The sequence below is a fragment of the Pongo abelii genome, chromosome 5 (assembly GCF_028885655.2).
Source record: "Pongo abelii isolate AG06213 chromosome 5, NHGRI_mPonAbe1-v2.0_pri, whole genome shotgun sequence".
NCBI lineage: Eukaryota > Metazoa > Chordata > Mammalia > Primates > Hominidae > Pongo > Pongo abelii.
Genome location: NC_071990.2, coordinates 73,558,582 through 73,579,970, shown reverse-complemented (window position 1 = coordinate 73,579,970; position 21,389 = coordinate 73,558,582). Strand labels below are relative to the sequence as shown.

At 37.2% G+C, this 21,389-nt stretch overlaps 1 protein-coding gene across 2 annotated transcripts in view; it reads right to left on the bottom strand.

Moving 5' to 3' along the window:
- Positions 1-21,389, bottom strand: part of KCNQ5 (potassium voltage-gated channel subfamily Q member 5) — a 584,694-nt gene that overhangs the window by 189,624 nt on the left and 373,681 nt on the right. For both annotated transcript variants that reach the window (XM_024248720.3, XM_024248721.3), the window contains exon 2: positions 12,373-12,463. In XM_024248720.3, the coding sequence (XP_024104488.3) occupies positions 12,373-12,463 (91 nt within the window). The remainder of the gene's footprint in view (positions 1-12,372; positions 12,464-21,389) is intronic.

The window sequence follows — 21,389 nt, the reverse complement described above, 5'->3', positions numbered from 1 at the left end:
CCACCCCTGGCTTACCCTCCTTCAGTTGCTCATCTTCTTGCCCTTCCTTGTCTCACCAGGTATGCTCCTGTCTAAAGCTTATGTCCTTGAAGCTCTATCTGCCCGGCATGTTCTTTTCCCTAATGTTTGCATGCCTCATTTGCCTCATTCCATTCGAGTCTCTGCCACTCGTTTCAGTGGACTTCTCTAAACATACTATCTAAACATTCCTTCATTACCTATTCCTTTTACTTGCTTTTCTTTCATTTGTAATATCTAATATATTGATTTTCCTGTTTGTTTATTCTAGGTCTTCTACAAAAACATGAGCTCCATGAGAACAGAGATTTTGGCTGTTTTGTTCATTGCTATCTCCTCAGCTCCTAAAAAAGAATGCCTCATCCATATTGGGTACTGCACACATCTTGTTGAATAAATGAATAATGGAGAAGATACAATGTCAAGTAGACAGGACTGAGGAAAGTTAGAGGAAAGAAAGTTTATTTCAGGAAGGAGGAGGTATTTGGTCTAGGTTTCAAATGATGGAAACGATCACAGCATGGAAAGATAGTAAGGGAAGGGTGTTTTTCCTTTTACTGACAAACATTTTGACTTCTTTTATTTTCCAGTAACCCTGTAAAATTTATCATACTACCTTGTTTCTCTTTCTCTCTCGGTCAGATATACTTTTGTGAAGCTCAAAAGGGCATAAGAGCTAAACATCAGTGTGGACCTGGTTGAATATGGCTCATTTATAGCTCTAACGATGTCTGCTGGGTAGCCTGTCAAGTCTTGAAACAAAGTTGTATAGAGTTCGGTGGTATAGCCTGGACCACTTGGTTAGACATCAATGTTTGCACAAAAATATGGAAAATTCTTTCCTTCCTTAATTGTAGATAGAGGCATGGTCTTTTTCAGGCACAATAATTATCTTTAGCTTCAAAAATTCTTTCCTCTAATATCTGAAATACTTTTTATGGGGCAACTTACTATGTTATTATCCCTCTGTTAAGATTCAGTGTAGGTGTTTAACTATTCCTGCTTTTTTCTTTTCAGTCATCGGCAGATTGACGAGGGTCGTTAGTCTCTGTGAATCATTTTAGAGTTTATTTGCATTTTCCTTGATGAAAGAAAAGCAAAGGAAAATAATTGCAGTTTTCAATGTTCATTGGGATATTCTGAGAGCTTTCTGCAGTAAATTATAGGGATGTGATAAATCTAAAGAAGCATCGCTCATTCCTCACATCTGATTGCTTCATATCTCATACTGTGTTACTGCCTTTACAAACATAAGATTTAATATCCTCAAATGGATTCTTATCCTTACACTCTGTTATCCTCTCTTACAATGTTTAATACCAGAAGTTTTAAATGTAAAGACTACTGTCATCTCATTCTATATCAAACCCTTACAATTTCATGTGCAAACCTTTCTACTCTGCAAGGATTGGTAAATGTGCTTGTGGCTGATTTTTCCCTCCCCCGTTAATACTGGTATATAGGAAGTGGCAACAATGTCTCCAATTCTTCAATACCATGTTATATATATACAGGGAATAGTTATATGGCAATTAAAAATGCATGTGCCCGCATTAAAAAGAAAACAAACATGTAACAAATTATGTAGCTGTTATTACCTTTTCAAGGGGATGCTTCACTTTACAAAAGAATTCCCTATAGATTTTCTTTAAATAGTAAGCTCCACTAGTACATTTAAGATATAATTAGACCTGCCTAAATTGAGTTTGTACACAATTCAGGAGCAGAGTCACTGTGCAAGGAAACAATAAACCCATGTTTACTTTGCTACCTGAAGCATAAGGAGAAAATATGCATATGTAGAAGCTGTCAAACATCTGGATGTTTTGGAAAGCCTGGATAGAGTACTCATCCAGATGCTGAGCACGATCCATTTGTAGTTTGGAGTCTTTCTAACACAGCAGGAGGGTACAAGAACAAATATACTGAGACAGGCTCTATCTTGCTAAAATTGATAGTGGCATTCCTTTTACTGCTTATGGGTGGGCAATTTTAGAAATGATAACCTGCAATAAGAATTTTGCAAATAATATGCATCACTTTCATCAAATGGAGTTTTCTATTCTCAACATGATGGACAATTTTCATCTAAAAACTTAAAATAAATACTTTAAAATTAATCTGGATGGCAAGAAGTTCTTTAACAGAGAGGAAATTCACTCCAGACAGTATTGTTCTCAAAAAGGTGGGAAATACAATGCTAAAACCTACAACCTTTGGCTAATGAAATCAAAACAAACCAAACAAAACTTACCACAATAGTCTAACCTGGAAATAGGAGAACTCATTTCAACAGCATGATACTCACCTGAGTAAAGTGAACTGGGGCTAGAAGATGAACTTTTATACTTGACTATTTACCCCATGAATCAGGCTCTTGAATATTTGCAAAACAGAATTTAGAATTCTCAGTACAAAGAACTTCTAGTGGTCTGAATTCATATGCCCATTTGTGATAACTTGGTAAGTGGAACTCTTTATGAAAGCATAGCATCCTAAGTAAAAGTGTTGTAAGCCTCATTTGGCACATATGGAACAAAAAGAAGCCTTAGACATGAGCACTTCATTGGGTGCTGGCAAATGCATTTTGGTAATCTTGTCAGCCTTGAAAGAAGCAGGAGAATGAGAGGCAGCGGGATGCTCTGAAGACAGCCCAGTCTTTTCCTCAGCCAGGCCTAAGCTGGAATCTTGGCTATTTTACACTTGGTGTGTTATCTTGCACAACTTATTTAACTATTTGTGAAAATGGGAGGGGATACTTACATTGCCAGTTTTATTTTTCTAGTGAGAAATCAGTGAGCCTAATAAATGAAGGGTACTTAAAAAATGCTGGCTCCCTTTCATTTTTGATGGAGTCACCAAATATAGGAAATTAACACCAGCTTTTAACTGTCCTTGGAATGTGGACACACAATTTCATACATGTTCTTGAGTTCACAAATTTTATCACCAGGGTGATGGCAGAGCAAGCAAGTCCATCAGATCTGGATTTATTCCTGCCCGATGTTTCACTCAGTAGATGCAGACATCGAGAGAAGAGATATAAAGCCACAAGCACTGTCATCAGACATATTTACTAAAATGCTGCAACAATTGAAATCAGTTTCATTAGTCACCAGAAATAAGTGGCTATTGTGAACACATGCTGCATGCTGAATGTATACCACTGAGTCACTTTTAGAGAACATGTTTATGTAGCAAGCTTCCATAATTAACAGTGTTTGATTGCGGTGAGAAAACTCTTACACAGATACTTGTTTTCTGTTATAAAATATAATATTTTCTCAAGTGTAGCATTTTCAAATGTTCCACAGTTCACCTGTACTTGTGGCCCTATGAGGTCTCCATTAAACATGGAAGATCCCATGATGATCGTATTTGCTAGCTTTCCAAGAGTCTTCTTTCTGTTGGGCCCAGTCCTAAGCACTTGAATTTATCTAATTTTTGCATCAGCATTATGAAGTAGGCTATATCATTAACCACTTTTTTTGAGTTTTAAATTTCATTTAATTTTTTTTAATTTTTAGTTTTATTTTAAGTTCCGGGGTACATGTGCAGGATGTACAGGTTTGTTACATAGGTAAACTTGTGCCATGGTGGTTTGCTGCATCTATCAACCCATCACTTAGGTATTAAGCCCAGCGTGTATTAGCTATTTTTCCTAATGCTCATTTAATCTTTTAAAAGATTTTTCTCAATTTTTTTTATTGTGGTAAAATATATGTAATATAAAATTTACAGCTTAACCATTTTAAAGTATGGTTTAGTGGTATTAAATACATTCATAATGTTACAGAACCATCCCCACTACCCATCTCCCTAACTCTTTTCTTCTTGTAATGCTGAAACTCTTTATCTATTAAACAATAACTCACTATTCCCTGATCCCTACAGCCTCTGGCAACAACCATTCCACTTTGTCTCTATAATTTTTTGACTATTCTAGGTATCTCACTCATACAAGTGAAATCATACATTATTTTTCTTTTTGTGGCTGGCTAATTTCACTTGGCATAATGTCCCCAACATTAATCCATGTTGAAGCATATGTCAAAATTTCCTTCCTTTTAAGGGTGAATACTTTTTTTGTATGTATATGCCATATTTTGCTTATCCATTCACTTGTCAGTATACACTTGGGTCGTTTCCACATTCTGGCTATTGTGAACAATGCTGCTATGAACATGGGTGTACACATCTCTTTGAGACCTTGCCATCAGTGTTTTTTTGGCAGACATCCAGAAGTGGAATTGCTGCATCATGTAATTCTATTTTTTATTTTTTTGAGGGAAAAAAAGCTGTATTGTTTTCCATAGTGGCTATAGCATTTCACAGTCCCACCAACTGTGAACAAGGATTCCATTTTGCCACGTCCTCACCAACATTTGTTATTTTCTGTTTCTGTGATAGTAGCCATCCTAACAGGTGTGAGGTGGTACTCAGTGTAGTTTTGATTTGCACTTCCCTAATGATTAATAATGTTGAGCATCTTTTCATGTGCTTATTGGCCATTTGTACCTCTTTTTTTTTTGAGACATGTTTATTCAAGTCCTTTGCTCATCAGGTTGTTTTTGTTGTTGAGTTTCAGAAATTCTCTACATAGTCCAGATATTAACCCCTTATCAGGTATGTTATTTGCAGATATTTTCTCTCATTCTGTGTGTTGCCTTTTTTCTCTGTTGATACTGCCTTCTGATGCACAAACATTTTAAATTTTTATGAAGTTCAGTTTCTCTATTTTTTTCTTTTGTTGCCTACGCCTTTGGTGTTATGTCCAAGAAATCACTGACAAATCCAATGTCATGAAGCTTTTGCCTTATGTTTTCCTCTAACAATGTTATAGTTTTAGGTTTTTAATGCATTTCAACTTAATTTTTGTGTATTGTCTTAGGTAAGGGTCCAGCTTCATTCTTTCACATGTGGATATCTAATATTTCCATCGCCATTTGTTGAAAAGACTGCCCTTTCCCCACTGAATGGTCAAAAGTCATTTGACCATATGTGTGTGGGTTTATTTCTGGACTTTCTATTCTATTCCATGGGTCTAAATGTTGGTCTTTATGCCTATATATAACATAAAATTTACAGCTTAATCATTTTAAAGTCTAGTTCAGTGGTATTAAATACATTCATAATGTTACAGGAAACTACATCATGATTGATTACTGTAGCTTAAATACATTCATAATGTTATAGGAAACTACCTCATGATTGATTACTGTAGCTTTGTAGTAGTAAGTTTTAAAATAAAAAATTATAAGTCCTTCAGCTTTGTTCTTTACTTTCAAAATAGTTTTGGCAATTTGGGGGTCCCTTAAAATTCTATATGAATTCTAGGATGGGTTTTTCTATTTCTGCAAAAAACATCATTGGGATTTTGATAGGAATTGCATTGACTCTGTAGATCACTTTGGACATGTTAACAATATTAAGTTCTGAAAACTATGGACAGGGAATGAGTTTCCATTTATTTATGTCTTATTAATTTATTTCAGCAATGTTATTGTAGTTTTCATTGTACAAGTTCTTCATCTCCTTGGTTAAGTTAATTCCTAAGTATTTTTTGATATTATTATAAATGGAATTGTTTTCATAGTTTCCTTTCTAAATTCTTCATTGTTGGTAAAATGAAACTCATTTTTGTATATTGACTTTGCATCCTGCTACTTTGCTGAATTCATTTATTATTTCTTACAGTTTTTTTTTTTAAATCTTCAGGGGTTCCTACATATAAGATCACATCATCTGTATACAGGGATAATTTTACTTACTTTTTCAGTTGGGATGCCTTTTGTTTCTTTTATTTAATAGTTGCCTAATTGCTGTAGCTAGCAATTAGTACAGTCGTCTAGTACTTTGTTGAACAGGGATGGCAAAGGCAGACATCCTTGCCTTCTTCCTGATCTTAGAGGAAAAGTTTTAGTCTTTCACCTTTGTGTATGATGTTGGCTGTAGGTTTTTCATATGTGGCTTTTATCATGTTGAGGTAGTTTTCTTCCATTCCTAGTTTGTGGAGTATATATATATATTTTGATCATAGAAGGGTACTGAATTTTTTCAAATGTTTTTTCTGGCATCAATTGAGATAATTATGTGGCATCTTCCCTTCATTCTGTTAATGTGGCATATAACACTCATCAATTTTTGTGTGTTGAATTGTTCTTTCATTGAAGGACTAAATCCCCTTTGACTAAGGTGTATAATCCTCTTGATATTCTGCTAAATATACGAGCATTTTGTTGATGATTTTTACACTAATGTTCATAAGAAATAATGGTCTATGGTTTTCTTTTTCTTATGTCTTTGGCATCAAAGTAATGCCTCATAGAATTAGTTAGGAAGTGTTGCTTCTTTTTTATTTTTTTGGAATAGTTTCAGAAGGATTTATATTAGTTCTTTAAATGTTTGTTAGAATTCACTAGTGAAGCCATCAGATCCTGGGCTTCTTTGTTGTGGCTGAAAGATTTTTTATTACTGATTCAATCTCCTTACTAGTTATAGCTCTATTCGATTTCTATTTCTTTGTGATTTAGTCTTGGTAGGTTTTGTGTTTCCACAAATTTGTCCATTTCATCTAGATTTCCAATGTGTTGGCATACAATTGTTCATAGTACTCTCTTATGGTCCTTTTTATTTCTGTAGAATCAGTAGCAATATTCCCATTTTCATTTCTGATTCTATTAATTCGAGTATTCTTTTTTCTTAGTTCATCTATCTAAAGGTTTGTCTGTTTTGTCAACCTTTTCTAACAGCGAACTTTTGGTTTCATTGATTTTCTTTATTGTTTTTCTAGTCTTTATTTCATTTATCCATGTTTATTATTTCCTTTGTTCTGGCTAGCTTAGGTCTAGTGTATTCTTTTTTAGCTCCTTAAGTTGTAAAATGAAGTTGCTGATTTGAGATATTTCTTTTTTTTAATGTAAGCATTTATAGCTATAAATTTTAATCTTACCACAACTTTCACTGTGTCCCATAGGTTTTGGCAGGTTGCATTTTGTTTTCATTAATTTCTAAGACTTATTTTTTGACCCATTGGTTGTTTAAAAGTATGCTGTTTAGGCTGGGCACAGTGGCTGACACCTGTAATCCCAGCACTTTGGGAGGCTGAGGCAGGTAGATCACTTGAGGTCAGGAGTTCAAGACCAGCCTGGCTAATATGGTGAAACCCTGCCTCTACTAAAAATGCAAAAATTAGCTGGGAGTGGTGGTGCATGCCTGTAGTCCCAGCTACTCAGGAGGCTGAGAGGCAGGAGAATCTCTTGAACCTAGGAGGTCGAGGTTGCAATGAGCCAAGATTCCACCACTGTACGCCAGCCTGGGTGACAAAGTGAGACTCTGTCTCAAGAAAAAAAAATAAAACAAAGGCATGCTGTTTAATTTTTGAATATTTCAGTTTTATTTCTGTTATTGATATTTAACTTCATCCCATTGTGGCTGGAAAAAATACTTTGTGTGGTATCCATCTTTTAAAATCGTTGAGACTTAACTTGCGGGCTAACATAATGGCCTGTGCTGGAGAATGTCCCTGTACGCTTGAGAAGAATGTTTATGTTATTGTTATTCGGTACAGTGTTCTGTATATGTCTGTTAGTCCTAGTTGGTTTATTGTGTTAAGTCTTCTGTTTTCTTACTTATCTTCTGTTTGGTTGTTTTATCCATTATTGAGAGTAGGGTATTGAAGTCTTCAAGTATTATTGTAGAACTATCCATTTCTCCCATTAATTTTGTCAGTTTTTGCTTCATGTATTTTATTACCTGTTATTAGGTGCATAAATGTTTATAATTATTCATCTTCTTGGTGTATTAAACCTTTTATTAATATATAATGCCCTTCTTTATCTCTTATAACTTTTTTGATTTAAAGTCTATTTTGTATGTTATTAGTATAGCCACCTCTGCTCTCTTTTGTTTACTATTTGCATAAAATATCTTTTCCACCCTTTTACTGTCAATGTATTTGTGTCTTTGAATCTAAAGTAAGTCTCTTGTACTAAGCATATACATAGTTGAATGATGTATTTTTATCAATTCTGCCAATCTCTGTCTTTTACTAGAAACTTTTATCCACTTACATTTAAAGTAATTACTGATAAGGAGATACTTTCATCATTTTGCTCTTTGTTTTATATATACTTTACAGTTTTTTTTTGTCTCTCATTTCCTGAATTGCTACCTTCTTTTGTGTTTAGTTCATTTTTTTTTGTAGTGAAATGTTTGAATTCCTTTCTCACTTCTCCTTGTGTATATTCTATAGCTATTTTCTTTGTGGTTGCCATGGGAATTAAATTAACATCCTAAAGTTATAACACTCTAATTTGAATTTATACCAGTTTAACTTTAATGGCATACAAAAACTCTGCTCCTTTACATCTCTAGCCCTACACCTTTCGGTTATTAATGTTACATAATTACATCTTTATACACTGTATTCCAAAAAAGAAAAAAAGAAAAATGAAGGATGTGGGGAGGATCCTTTTAACCCCCTAGAAGTCACTTCTGCTGGTGGGGGAGGGGCTTACAGCAGTGGGTGAAGGTGCAACAGCAATGGCTGCCACATTTTTTGTCTGCGCCTCTGTGATCAGAAGCAGCAATTAGTGGTCCGAGGTCAGATTTCTGATATTTGGAGGACAGGGTTCTTTTTGCCCATCCTGGCTCTTATAAGCTGTGTTCAGGTCCCTCCTGGAACATGTGCACAGCTGCCTGCAATGGGCCTGGACTCACGGGATGGGTAGCTATCACTGTGCTAAGAGCTGAAATGGACCAAAATTAACTGCAACTTACCATCCAAGCCTTCCTCTGTAAGTTGCAAACATTCAATAGATTCCAGAGTTTCATCCATTGAATTACATCAAATTCTGTCAGTGCAATTGTTGTTTAGGTGGGGAGACAGAATCCTGGTGATTCCTACTCTGTCTTTCTTCTAGAATCCTCCTATTCACTTTTAACAGATAAGAAAACTAAGGCACAGTGGAGTGATTTTCCAAATTGCACAGCTAAAATTGGACAGGAGTGAAATTTGAATGCATGGAGCCCGACTATGATCTGTATCACATTCTTAAGTCTATGCTCTACTGCTTCTATGGAGAGAAATAAGGAACCTGGTTGTATAGGCTGAAACCTCAGTTCCCACAACTGAAAAGAATAAATGAGCAAATTAACACAGGTATTCATTTGGCTTGTAACCAAGGCAAGTTTGTGAAGTTACAAGTTTACAAGAGCGTTGGCAGTGCCATTCTGGATGGAAATGAGGGGAGACTTCCTTTTTGGATGTGGGATGGACAGCTAAAGTCTTTATGGGGGCCCCCAGGAGGCAAGCAAGAGATGTCTAAAGGGATGGCCTGCACCTAACACACTGGTGCCCTCAAAGGAACAATTAGGTGGAAAAGAGTGAGTGTCAAAGAGGGCTCTGTCTACAAGCCAGGTTTGCCTGTAGTGTGCTCCCTGTCACAAGTGTGGGTGCCTTTCACTTGCACAGAAATAGAATTGTAGGAAATATCTGAACATATTTTAAAATGTTAAAAAACCCAAAAGGGATGGAAGTTATGAAAAAATACACAATCCCGATATAGGATTTATACATAGTTCTAAATGTACACCTCTGGTGTTGTCTTTATACATCAACAGTGTACATGAAAAGTGTACAAATATGGATTTATTGTACATTTTTGCAAACATTTTATTTTATTTTATTCATTTTTGAGATGGAGTCTTGCTCTGTTGCCCAGGCTGGAGTGCAGTGGTGCAATCCCGGTTCACTGCAACCTCTGCCTCCTGGGTTCAAGCTATTCTCTTGCCTCAGCCTCACAAATAGCTGGGATTACAGGTGTATGCCACCACACCCGGATAATTTTTGTGTTTTTTTCGTAGAGACGGGCTTTCACTGTGTTGGCCAGCCTGGTATCAAACTCCTGACCTCAAGTGATTTGCCTGTCTCGGCCTCCCAAAGTGCTGGGATTACATGCGTGAGTCACTGTGCCTGGTCTTGCAAGCATTTTAAAAGCCATTCCTTTTTACTATTTGAATGATAATCCTTCTTCTTCCTTTGGATGGTAATTCCTTCGATATGTCTCATCTCGGGAACTTTACTGCTAATCAGAATCGTGTTCTATGAGTTCTGTGACTTTGAAATCATAGTAACTGTCTCAAAAATACATGTTGAAAGGTAATAAATGAGACATTACTTAAATCATTAAGATTTGTCATCTTAACGATTGACTTTTCCAAATCTTCTACAAGTGATTCAACTTTTATAATATACTATGTTAACTCATTGTGAAAAATAATTAAAATATTAATGCTTTCCTAATTTATTCATTGCTAAAGAAAAAGTAAAACAAAGACTGTATTTGAATTTTTTTGTCCAGATAAAAAGATTTTGGAGAAAACATTGGTGAAGAATATTATCAGTGAATCTTAGCTCTGCAATGCAGTCTGCATATTTTTAGGTAGGTTTTGAGAATATACTTTGACAATGTATCACTACAGTACAAAGATAGTAGGATTAACAAACCTTCTCCCTATGGAAAGCCTTGTTGCAACAGGTTTCTGCGAATATCTATCTGTAGCACTAACCACATTGCTCAAAACAAAGGCCTCACCTGCATAGAGGAACTCATTTCCACCTTGCTAAATCGGAAAGCATTCAAGACTGACATCTACATTTTTATTTTCTACTAAATGAACTCTAGTTACTAAACTCTGATCCATTGTTCACTATTCAACAGGTTTTAAAAGTCAAGATACTAATCAGTTTTAGACTTTGTGATTACATGGGTTTCTATGGACTATTTAGAAATTCATTAGCAATGACAGAATTTATATTTCAGAGGTTTGGAGGACATAAATCTAACATTTTGGATTTTTGACCTGGCTCTGGAAGAAATCTTTTCATGAGATTCCTAATGATTGATTTATTCCCAATATTGGTCATGCAGTAGATCCAGTTTTTTGTTTCCAAGTTTAAAAATCAGATTTATATTTTCAGTCTAAAATTCCTGGTTGTAGTTCTATATGTGGACGTAAAAGCCAGCTATACCTTAGCCCTTGAGCTCAGATCATTCGTGTTATCAAAAGGGTGGGCAAGGTTAAAAGCCTACTTTCTACCCAAAGGAAAAGCTTGCAAATGGAACAGATCTCTGATGTGCTCTTTGGTCTATCTGTTCTCTACCTTGGGCTTTGAAACGGTAACCTTAACATGAGCAATATGCTGCTAGAGCACAATTTGTATGCAAATGAATTGAGAGAGATTTATTACAGATTCAAAATGAGTTCTCCCTGATATTGCACTGAAAGACTTGATGATGTCTTAGCAACCTTAAGTACAAACTAGCCATCTGAAAGCAAAGGTGGGAAAAGCATCTGCCCCCTCTCTCAGGTTATATGAGTTGAAATCTTTCAGTTTCCACCTTCATGGTAGTAACAATTTTTTCATATTCAATATTTATTGCTGTAACATAATGAACCTCTGCTTATTAGGGCACGTAAACCATCTTACCGTTTTCCTCCTGCTTCTGTATACCCCTAGGCTTTACAGAAACAGTGAGCTGTTCCAGTTTATAGTTCATTCAAATAGCTCTAAGACTGTCAAATCTGATAATTTTGGGCAAAGTGAGTGGGTCAAAATAGTTGAAAATGAACCAAACTTTCAATCAGATGTGATTTGAGTGTACAGTGCTATAGTTTAGTTGTAATAGAAAGTATGAGAGCTTAAAAGGCTCAGAATAATTCTGATAAAAATATCTTCGGGTCTTTTTCCATTTTAAAGGGAATTGAGCAATTCTGTGTGGTTGAGGATTGACAGCATAATGGAAACAGAGCAAACTGCAGAATTTATCACCAGGTAACTGCATTAGCAGCAAAACTCATAATGCAGTCTGTTGGTTGAAAAGAGCATGAAGGAGCCTTCTATTTTCTTATGAGGTGCCATATGTTCATAGTTCTTGGCCAATTATATTTAGCTACTGCCAAATTACAGTTATTGGAAAATGCTCTCTACTCTATAGTCTTTCACAATATAATGAGAGGGCTCATAGATACTGACTCTTCTTATATAATTTGTTTATTAGCATAGATAAACATACTTAAAACTGCTTTCTAATATTGCCTTCTATTTATAATATATCTACAACACAAGATATTGCTGTGTAATAGTAATCCTGAACATTTCTATGTATTTCTAAGGATTGACTACATGTTAAATTGGTGGGCAAATGTTTCAGTAATCTTTGAAATTTTTATATTTCTCAGTAACTCTTTTTTAGATAGGATTTTTTTGTAGGATAAGATGCATAGTATAAATGTTATAGGCAGTTCTTATACAACATTCATGTACGTTCTTGTTCATGTTTCACTTACCAGGATCAAGAGGCAACTTGAGGCCAATTTTGTGTGCTCAGGGATGGTAGAAAACACTGACAAAATCAAGCAACCAAAGACAAGGAGAAAACTGTAAAACAACAAAAAAGAAAAATCTGATAAGAACCTTGCCTTATTATCACAGACTTAATTTCTTGCTTCAAATGAATAAAGCACCAGGCCCATTAAATTAGCACACATGAACTCATAAAAACTCTGGAAGGGACTAGCCATTTTGGATATTAAAATACAATATGATATACTGTGCAAATGGGGCTCCTCTGCAATTTTATTGATGAAAAAAAGGTTGTGTTTGTGGGTTTGTGTGTGTGGCACGCTGCATTTAAATGTTAGCATCTAAGAGTTTGTGAATTTCCCATACAACTTCCTTCCCAAACAACGATCCTGAGAGAGGCCCAGAAAGTATGTTCTTTCTCTCCTATCTGGGGAACCCACGCTGCAGTCACACTTTATTCAAAGGAGCCGAGTCTGTCTCCTGTTTGGCAACTTTACTAAACTATCAAGTGTCCTAATTGGTTGTTACTCAGCCACCGGATCATTTTCAGGGTCTGATATTGCTCATGGATTCTCATTTGCTATTCCTTTATATTATTAATAATAAGATCATATATTAATAATAAGAATAGAAAAGGAAGTGAATGATTTCCTCTGCTACCCATACACTTTCCATTTCCTTCTAGTCAAACTGCTGGATAAATGACTTCTCAGCTCTGTCTATTCATATTTAAGGATAAGGAACAGAAGTCAGGATCAGGCATTGTCTATCAATTAATCTACAGATATTTTTATTCCTACAAATGTGTAACTTCTACAATCAAGGAGGGAGCTGAGTTTCCAAGGAAAACGTCTACTAAAAGGGAAGGCTCTGTTTCAAAGTTGAAGTTACTTATTTTGAAAGGCAGTATTAAAAAAAAACCTGAGCTACTTGTTCTAGGCCGTATTTTTTACTTGTGTTCCTCTCTGGGAAATTCATATAGTAAGCTGTCTTAAAATACCAAGTTTCTATGCTCCTCTGGATGATGGTGAAGTTAGTCCCTGACTCCTCCTTGCTTCCCCTGAAAAGTCTTACAAGTCTTACCACCACACTTGATTGGAAGTTCCCAAAGGCCAGGGTTTGGGCACTATAGCCAGAGTTTGCCTAATTATGCCTACAGGACAAATCTGGCTCCTAATGCCTGTTTGTGTAAATAAAGTTTTATCAGCACACAGTCACAGTCATTCATTTATGTATTGTCTATGGCTGCTTTCATGCTATGATTGCAGAACTGAGTAGTTATAACAGGGACAGTAAGGCCCACAGAAATGTTTGTTGACCCCCGACTATTCAGGGGTCAATAGATGACCCCACTACATTTATTCCTTGTTTCTTTATATTTATCCCAACATGTTTTCTATGCTGATAATAATGGCTAACATTCATAGAGGGGTTCCTATAAGCTGGATACTGTGCTAAGCCCCTTTTAAATGCATTCTCCTCATTCTTACATTATCAATTATCTCTACGTTATCGCCAGCAATTTATGGAATAAAATTATTATAATCCCAATTTTACAGATATGAAAACTGAGAATTAACATTTGTAGCTTTTCCAAGGTTGTGTAGCAGAAAGAGAACCTAAGCACTGTGTAGTCTAAGCCTCTACGCAGTGTGCTGAATAAGCAACAGAGATGAGAATGGTGGTGGTATTCTCGGCTCAGGTAGACACTTCTCTATCTCCTCAAACTGAGGGGAAAGGGGTTGCCATTCTAAACAGAAGTCTCCAAAAGGAAAGATCCTGCTAGTGGAAAAAACCTAGTACACGATGTTAAGGATTCATCATGCTTTTTTATTTTTCATTTTTATTTTTTTAGAAATAGGGTCTTTCTCTGTTGACCAGGCTAGAGTGCAGTGGTGCATTCATAGCTCATTGTAACTTTAACCTTGAACTCCTAGGATTCAAGCCATCCTCCCACCTCAGCCTCCTGAGTAGCTGGGACTACAGGTGCAGGCCAGCAGGCCTGGCTAATTTTTTTTTAAAATTTTTTGTAGAGACAGGGTCTCACCATGTTGCTGAGGCTGGTCTCAAACTCCTGGCCTCAAGGGATCCTCCCACCTCAGCATCCCACAGTGTGTCTGGCATCATCCTACTTTTGATTCATGCATCTAATGATTCAGGATACTGTGGATTATATTTTAAGTTGGTCCTAATGGACTAAAATTTGCAAACTAGTGGTCAAAATCCAGTGCACCTACCTGACCCCCAAACTACAAATGAGAAAGTGAAATACAGGGATTACTAAGGTAGTTGGGAGGATGATGTGGCATCAGATGACAGTGATAGATGTTCTCCTCTGGTGAGGAGCCGTTATCTGGATATTCCCTCCCTTTCCCCACCAAGTCCAGGTTTACCAGAAAACACTTGGAAAAGCAAGCAGGGGATTATTTAATCATTAAGATGCTTTCCTCCTTCAAGAGCATCCCAATGGCAGTTTTATAATCTCTATGTCTGTGCTCAAAACACACCTTATTGCTAGTTCCTTCTTCATCAATATTTGAATGCTGTTTTAATTTAGCCTTGTACAGCTGGTAGCCTTTGGTACAGTGCCTTTTACAATGGTACTCAATACATGTTTTCAATTGTATTGAAATAATTCCTATGCAAAAAATGGATTTTCAGGAATGGTCTACAAATTCTTACCATTAGGAATTAAAATCTAGTGAGGTGGGCAAAGTGAACATATTGGATCAGAATGAAAGGCAGAGGCAGATAAGTGCTAAGAAAAATGCTACAGAGGCTGAAAGTGGGGAGGGATTCTATTTAGTTGGGAAAGGTGGGAGCACATCAAGAAGGGTTCCAAAAAAGAGATGGTATTTGAGATGGTCTTTGAAGGAAGAGTAAGGTTTCAACAAGAGAAATTTCTGGAGAAACACATCCTAAAAGGAGGGTACAAAATGTGAAAGGCAGCAAGTCAGAAAATGAATGAGGCAAACTATTTGCCTTTTGTTTCATGGAACAAGAATTATCAAAGTTTGCAGAACAGGATGAAACAGGTGGCTGAATTGGGAGTCTGGAGCTAAGTGGAGGAGAGGCTTGTAGGGCAGAATCTGCATTTAGTTCAGTAGAAAATGGGGAGCCATTGAAGATTTCTGGACAGGATAAAAGGGTCATCAGAGTTGCCTTCTGGGAAAATTAAGTTGGCAGCAGTGTGTATAGAATGGATCTGAGTAGTGAGAGGCAGGAACAAGGGTAACAGTGAATCCAGGTTAGGCTGTAAATGAACATAGTAGAAATGAGAATGGAGTAAACAGGGAGACTGAAGGGATGCTGTAAATTGGGGAGTGGAGTCTGGGAAGCGGGTGTGGTGGCTGGGAAGTCTGAGATGACTGTACAAGTTAGGAGAAGAAAAGTCAAAGTCAGAAGGAGAAACTGGTTTTGGGGAGAAGGGGATAAATCCAGTTTTAGACATTCACATGGAAATGTGGATTTAAATCTCGGGTACAAATTCTAGCTGGAGATATGGAAGTATTTTTTTTCCCCCTAGAAGAAGTAAATGTATGGAACATGTTATCCTGACAGTGCAGACCAAGCATATAAAGTTTTGGTAAATAAGCATAGAGGATATTCTAGAACGATTTATTTCATTTGGCAAATGACATCATGGAGAACAATGAACACATTCTGCTCTGAATTAGCTCTTGGTATCGTTGCCAGAGGCAGACTTTCTGGCTGGAGAAAACACTGAACTGACACAGAGTGACCCCTCTAAGGTGACAGTGTTCAGATGTTGGGCTGATTGGCAGTGACATAGTGGGGTTTGTGTGTGGGTTTGCTGACTCTATTGCTTCTGAGGATCCTGTGCACATGTATGCATGCTGAGTACTGACCATGACCCCAATGCACCTCTCTAGTGGTTGAATACAAGTAGAAGCAGTGGCAAGAGTCACTGGGCTCAGGCTACCCTAATGTAGAGTCCATGGTCCTCCAGGGGATCTGTGTGTAAAATTTAGGGGGTTGTGAACATAGAGGGGGAAAAATCATGTGTTTATCTTTCACTAACCATGGCAATAGATCATGATGGTATTAGCCGTACTTGTGAATTTGTTGCTCCCAAAAATTACAGATTTTAAAATTTCATTTTACAGTTGTAGATGAAACCATAATTGTTTCATCTTGAATATTGATTTTGCTCATCATTTCAAGATTATGTAGCTATTAGCCCCACTGCTAGGGGTTGTTTTTAATAAAGAAGCATATGCATTGCCATATTGCAAATTTGTGTAATGTTTTAATAATAGACTTCAACATAATTTTTCCTTTTGTAGTCACATATATTTGAGGAATGGTTCATAGTTTCCACAAGATTGCTGAAGGGCCCATGGCACACATAAAAATTAAGACATCTGTAATTGAGAATTGGTAAGACGGGGTTGGAAGAGGGCCCATTTTTGCACCTGTCAGCTTTATGATGAGTTTAAAAAATATGAATGTTTTTCCATGTATACATTAATCCTGAGGTATCATAAGATGGATATTCCTTCAAAATTAGTCTGGAACAGCTATTGGCCTTTATTTTGCCTGAAACAGTCATTTATATTTTGTTTCTGAGGAAATTCATTTTGATCTAGATCTTTTATCCAAAACTTATTTGGAAGGCACTGATTATTGTAAGAGAAAAAGAAGGAAATTTATAAAAAATTTAAATATTACCAACTCAAAGGACTCTATGTTTACTCAAGAAAACTATCATCAGCCTTTCTTGTGGGTTAATTAAGAATCAATTTGTCAGATTTAATTTGACAAAAAGCTTGACTTGGGAATCTCATGGGTGCTTGTATAACAGATGATGTCTAGCTTCCAGAACTAGTGCATCAAGCACAGATTCATTTAGCAAGAGTGAAAATGATGTGAAAATAAAACATTCAGAAAAGCTCTACTGAACGAACCATGGCAAGTTACCCTATTGGCATTCACACAAACACACAATCCCCAGATACTCACAAACAATTGTGAATGATGCAATGAAGAAAGGAGAAATGGAGCTGAGGTTTAAAGTAGACATCTCCCTGAACTTAGCATGATGCAACAGTCCAATCAACAGAGTAGGCTTTGCTGATTGAAGCAAACACACATTTCCACCTAGCAGGTGCTCTCTGCAAGCATTTTGGCAGACTGTAAGTGTTCCATGGCATAATGGCCCATGTAAGTTAGTTATACTCATTAAGAAAGTTTTGAAGGAGGGGAGATCTTAAATTTTTTTTTTTTTTTTTTTTTTTGAGATGGAGTCTCGCTCTGTTGCCCAGGCTGGAGTGCAGTGGCGTGATCTCGACCTACTGCAAGCTCCACCTCCCAGGTTCACGCCATTCTCCTGCCTCAGCCTCCCGAGTAGCTGGGACTACAGGCACCCACCACCAAGCCCGGCTAATTTTTTTTGTATTTTTAGTAGACATGGGGTTTCACTGTGTTAGCCAGGATGGTCTCGATCTCCTGACCTCGTAATCCGCCCGCGTCAGCCTCCCAAAGTGCTGGGATTACAGGCATGAGCCACCGTGCCCGGCCCTTAAATGTTTTAAATGGAATGGAACCATGGGATTGAAATAAAAGATGCTAACAGGAAGAAGATATAGAATATTTTAAGAAAACAATTCTTCAGAAATAACTTCCAAAGGAAATTCAACCCTGCTTCTGACTTTTCATAAATTTTAAAGTACTGCTTTGATGAAGTATGATCTTCAGTGCTCTCACTGACCTTCAGTGATCTCAAGGGGACCTTGAAAGCATTTCATGAATTATGATGACTGGAGTGTGCATGCTGACATTAGAGACTATAGCTGACCCCACTGGCTGCCACAGCACTTTGCCTGGAGGACAGGCCACCTAATGAAATCAAAACTTCATCAGAAGAGGGAAGCACTGGAGTCATTTCTTTCTTCCAGCATCCTAAATTTACCTTTCTTTCTAAACTTGGTACTTTGCAAAATATCCTTTTTGCATAATGTTTCCATAAGAGAAGTGCATTTGGCACCTGAGATCTACCCAGAGCATGCCTCAGCTTCCATTGCAAAGCAATAAAAATTAAATATGACATTTTTGGTGTCTTTAACGGTGATTTGGAATAATTGATTAGAACACTACACGATTCTGCTTTTCAAGTGCAATGAATCTTAAATATTAACAAAGACCCTAATCAATAAATACTATCACTGAAATCTCTGTGAAGTTTTTTTTTTTGTTTTTTTTTTTTGAGACAGAGTCTTGCTCTGTCACCCAGGCTGGAGTGCAGTGATGCAATCTTGGCTCACTGCAAGCTCCGCCTTCCATATTCACACCATTCTCCTTCCTCAGCCTCCTGAGTAGCTGGGACTACAGGCGCCCATCACCATGCTTGGCTAATTTTTTTTTTTTTTGTATTTTTAGTAGAGATGGGGTTTCACCACTTTAGCCAGGATGGTCTCGATCTCCTGACCTCGTGATCTGCACGCCTCTACCTCCCAAAGTGCTAGGATTGCAGGCATGAGCCACCGTGCCCGGCCTGTGAAGTTTTAAAAATATCGTCATCAGCGAACAGTTTTTAAAGAATGAAATGTTGCATTTTACATGTGGGATGTTAAGAGGAAATTGGAGGATATGGGAAACTGTCGTTTCTGCTTGCTTAGAGTATTTCTTGAGGACTATGGCTAGGAGATGGCAACAGAACCCATAAACAGTTCAAGAGGTTTCCCTTAGAGCAGTCAGTGGACTCTGCATAGACAGACATGGAGCATGCCTTCTCATCCCAGGATCAGGGAATTCGTGTGGCCAGAAGGATTTCTGATTCAGTCTCCCTTTGAGGACAGGGATTATTTTTGAAACATCACTGATAGACAGTTGTGCAGTCTCTCTCTAAACCCCTCCAGAATCCAGGACCCTCCCATCATTTTACGGCGGCATAGCCCTGTTACAGACAGCTCTACCGTTGGAAATTGATTTTCTCCTGAGTTTGCTCTCCTTGTCTGGGACCTTTACTCCTTGGTCAGGATCTGGACCACAGCAGATGTGTGCTCCTTCCTCCCTAAGAGAGTTCTTCAGATGTTTGAGGTTGGTTTTATCATGACTTCCCTGTTGGTCTTCAGATTCAATATACCGAGCCCAGTTTGCTGTCTACTTTGCATATGAAATTATGTCCTGATGTCATTCTCCTTGTCACTGTTCTTTACGTTTGCCCAGTTTGTTGCTACATCCCTCAAAGTGGGACTCAGACTCATTCTCATTCTTCAGTGTAAGCAAAAGAATTGGCATTTAATCACCAACAGTAAATATCTGCATTGTCCATTCTTGCTGGGGAATACAGATTCAAACTTGATACTGCCCAGCTACAGCAAAAGTTTGGTTTCAAAAAAGACTGTCTCAAGGATATGCAATCACTTAATTTGTTGTACTTTTCCTACCACACCACAGGGCCTGGAGCAAAGCTGACCACTGGCAATCTGCGTACTTGGACCTTACTTCTTTGGTCCCTAAAGGAATTACTTTAACTAAACTGTATTGGATTTTCTGCTATTTCGTTAAGAAGGAGTAAAAAGCATTTAACCAGCTTACTGTATTTTAAGAATTTCTCCCTATTTCACATTGTATTTGCTCAACGAGGCATCCTGTGGGAAATTTCTCTCAGGATTTTATTGCAAGAAAAATCTATTAACACATTGCTTCTGGCAAAAGGGATGAAGTTTTAGGTTTCGGAGACTGTGATCTTTTAACATATTTGTTTCCGTGCCTTGGCTGTCAAGAGGCTCAAAGGTGAATTTGGGACCCACATTACAAATAGTAATAGTGTCCCAGATCCTTCTGGCATACATTTTTATGGATTGACTTCATTCCCAATTTCTTTGCACTGTTCTATCATTACCTTACTTTCACTGTATTATATCAATCACAAATATTTACAGACATTGTACCAGGAACTGGGAACTCAGGCATAGTCTGTGTCCTAACCAGGGCTTTCAGTTAAATGGGAAGACAAACTTTTGCTTATTTTTATCCACTTATACTACATATATTATGTAAGCAGCCACAGATGTTTTCTGCACGTTACAAGGTATTCAGGATATATTTGACCAAATAACAAAAGCCGTAAAGATGTGTTTTTGTCTATTACTACTCTTTCTTTGAAATGGGAGTATTCAATCTAAAGTTGCATTCTTTTTAAAAGAACTAAATGACACCATTGATTCAAATTGAACTTAAATGAAAATGAATAGATTTTGCTCACTTGGATTTCTGGAAAGTCTTTATATTTGTTACATTTACATATTACTATGGTAATCTTGATTCATTTATTCCTAGCATGAACTACCCACTCCCTAAACAAGAACCTCCTAATGTCTTACCCTTATCTTTCGGATTTCTTTACAAACACTATATCTTGACTCTGGAGCCCCCCTATCAGGTACCTCTTCTCCCAAGACTACTATCAACCTACCTGAATTTCTCTTTCTTTCCCTCAAAGATATTATAAAACACTTATCAGTGCTTTGCTGAAATCAAGACATTTTATCTACTGTATTCCCCTGATGTAGCAATCTGGTTAACCTATCAAAATAAGAAATAAGCATTATTAAGCATTATTTAATGTAATTTTTTTACTCTTGATGAACTTATGTTATTTTCTAGTAATGATAGTTGTTCTTTCCCTTTTTTCTTTTTTGAGATAGAGTTTCGCTCTTGTTGCCTAGGCTGGAGTGAAATGGCACAATCTCAGCTCACTGCAAACTCCACCTCCTGGGTTCAAGCGATTCTCCTGCCTCAGCCTCCCAAGTAACTGGGACTCCAGGCGTGCACCACCATGCCTGGCTAATTTTGCATTTTTAGTAGAGATGGGGCTTCACCATGTTGGTCAGGCTGGTCTTGAACTCCTGACCTGAAGTGATCCACTCGCCTCGGCCTCCCAAAGTGCTGGGATTACAGGCATGAGCCACTGTGCCTGGCCCTCAAATTTATTATAAATCATTTGCTTAATATTCTATCTAGAATATTTCTAGGA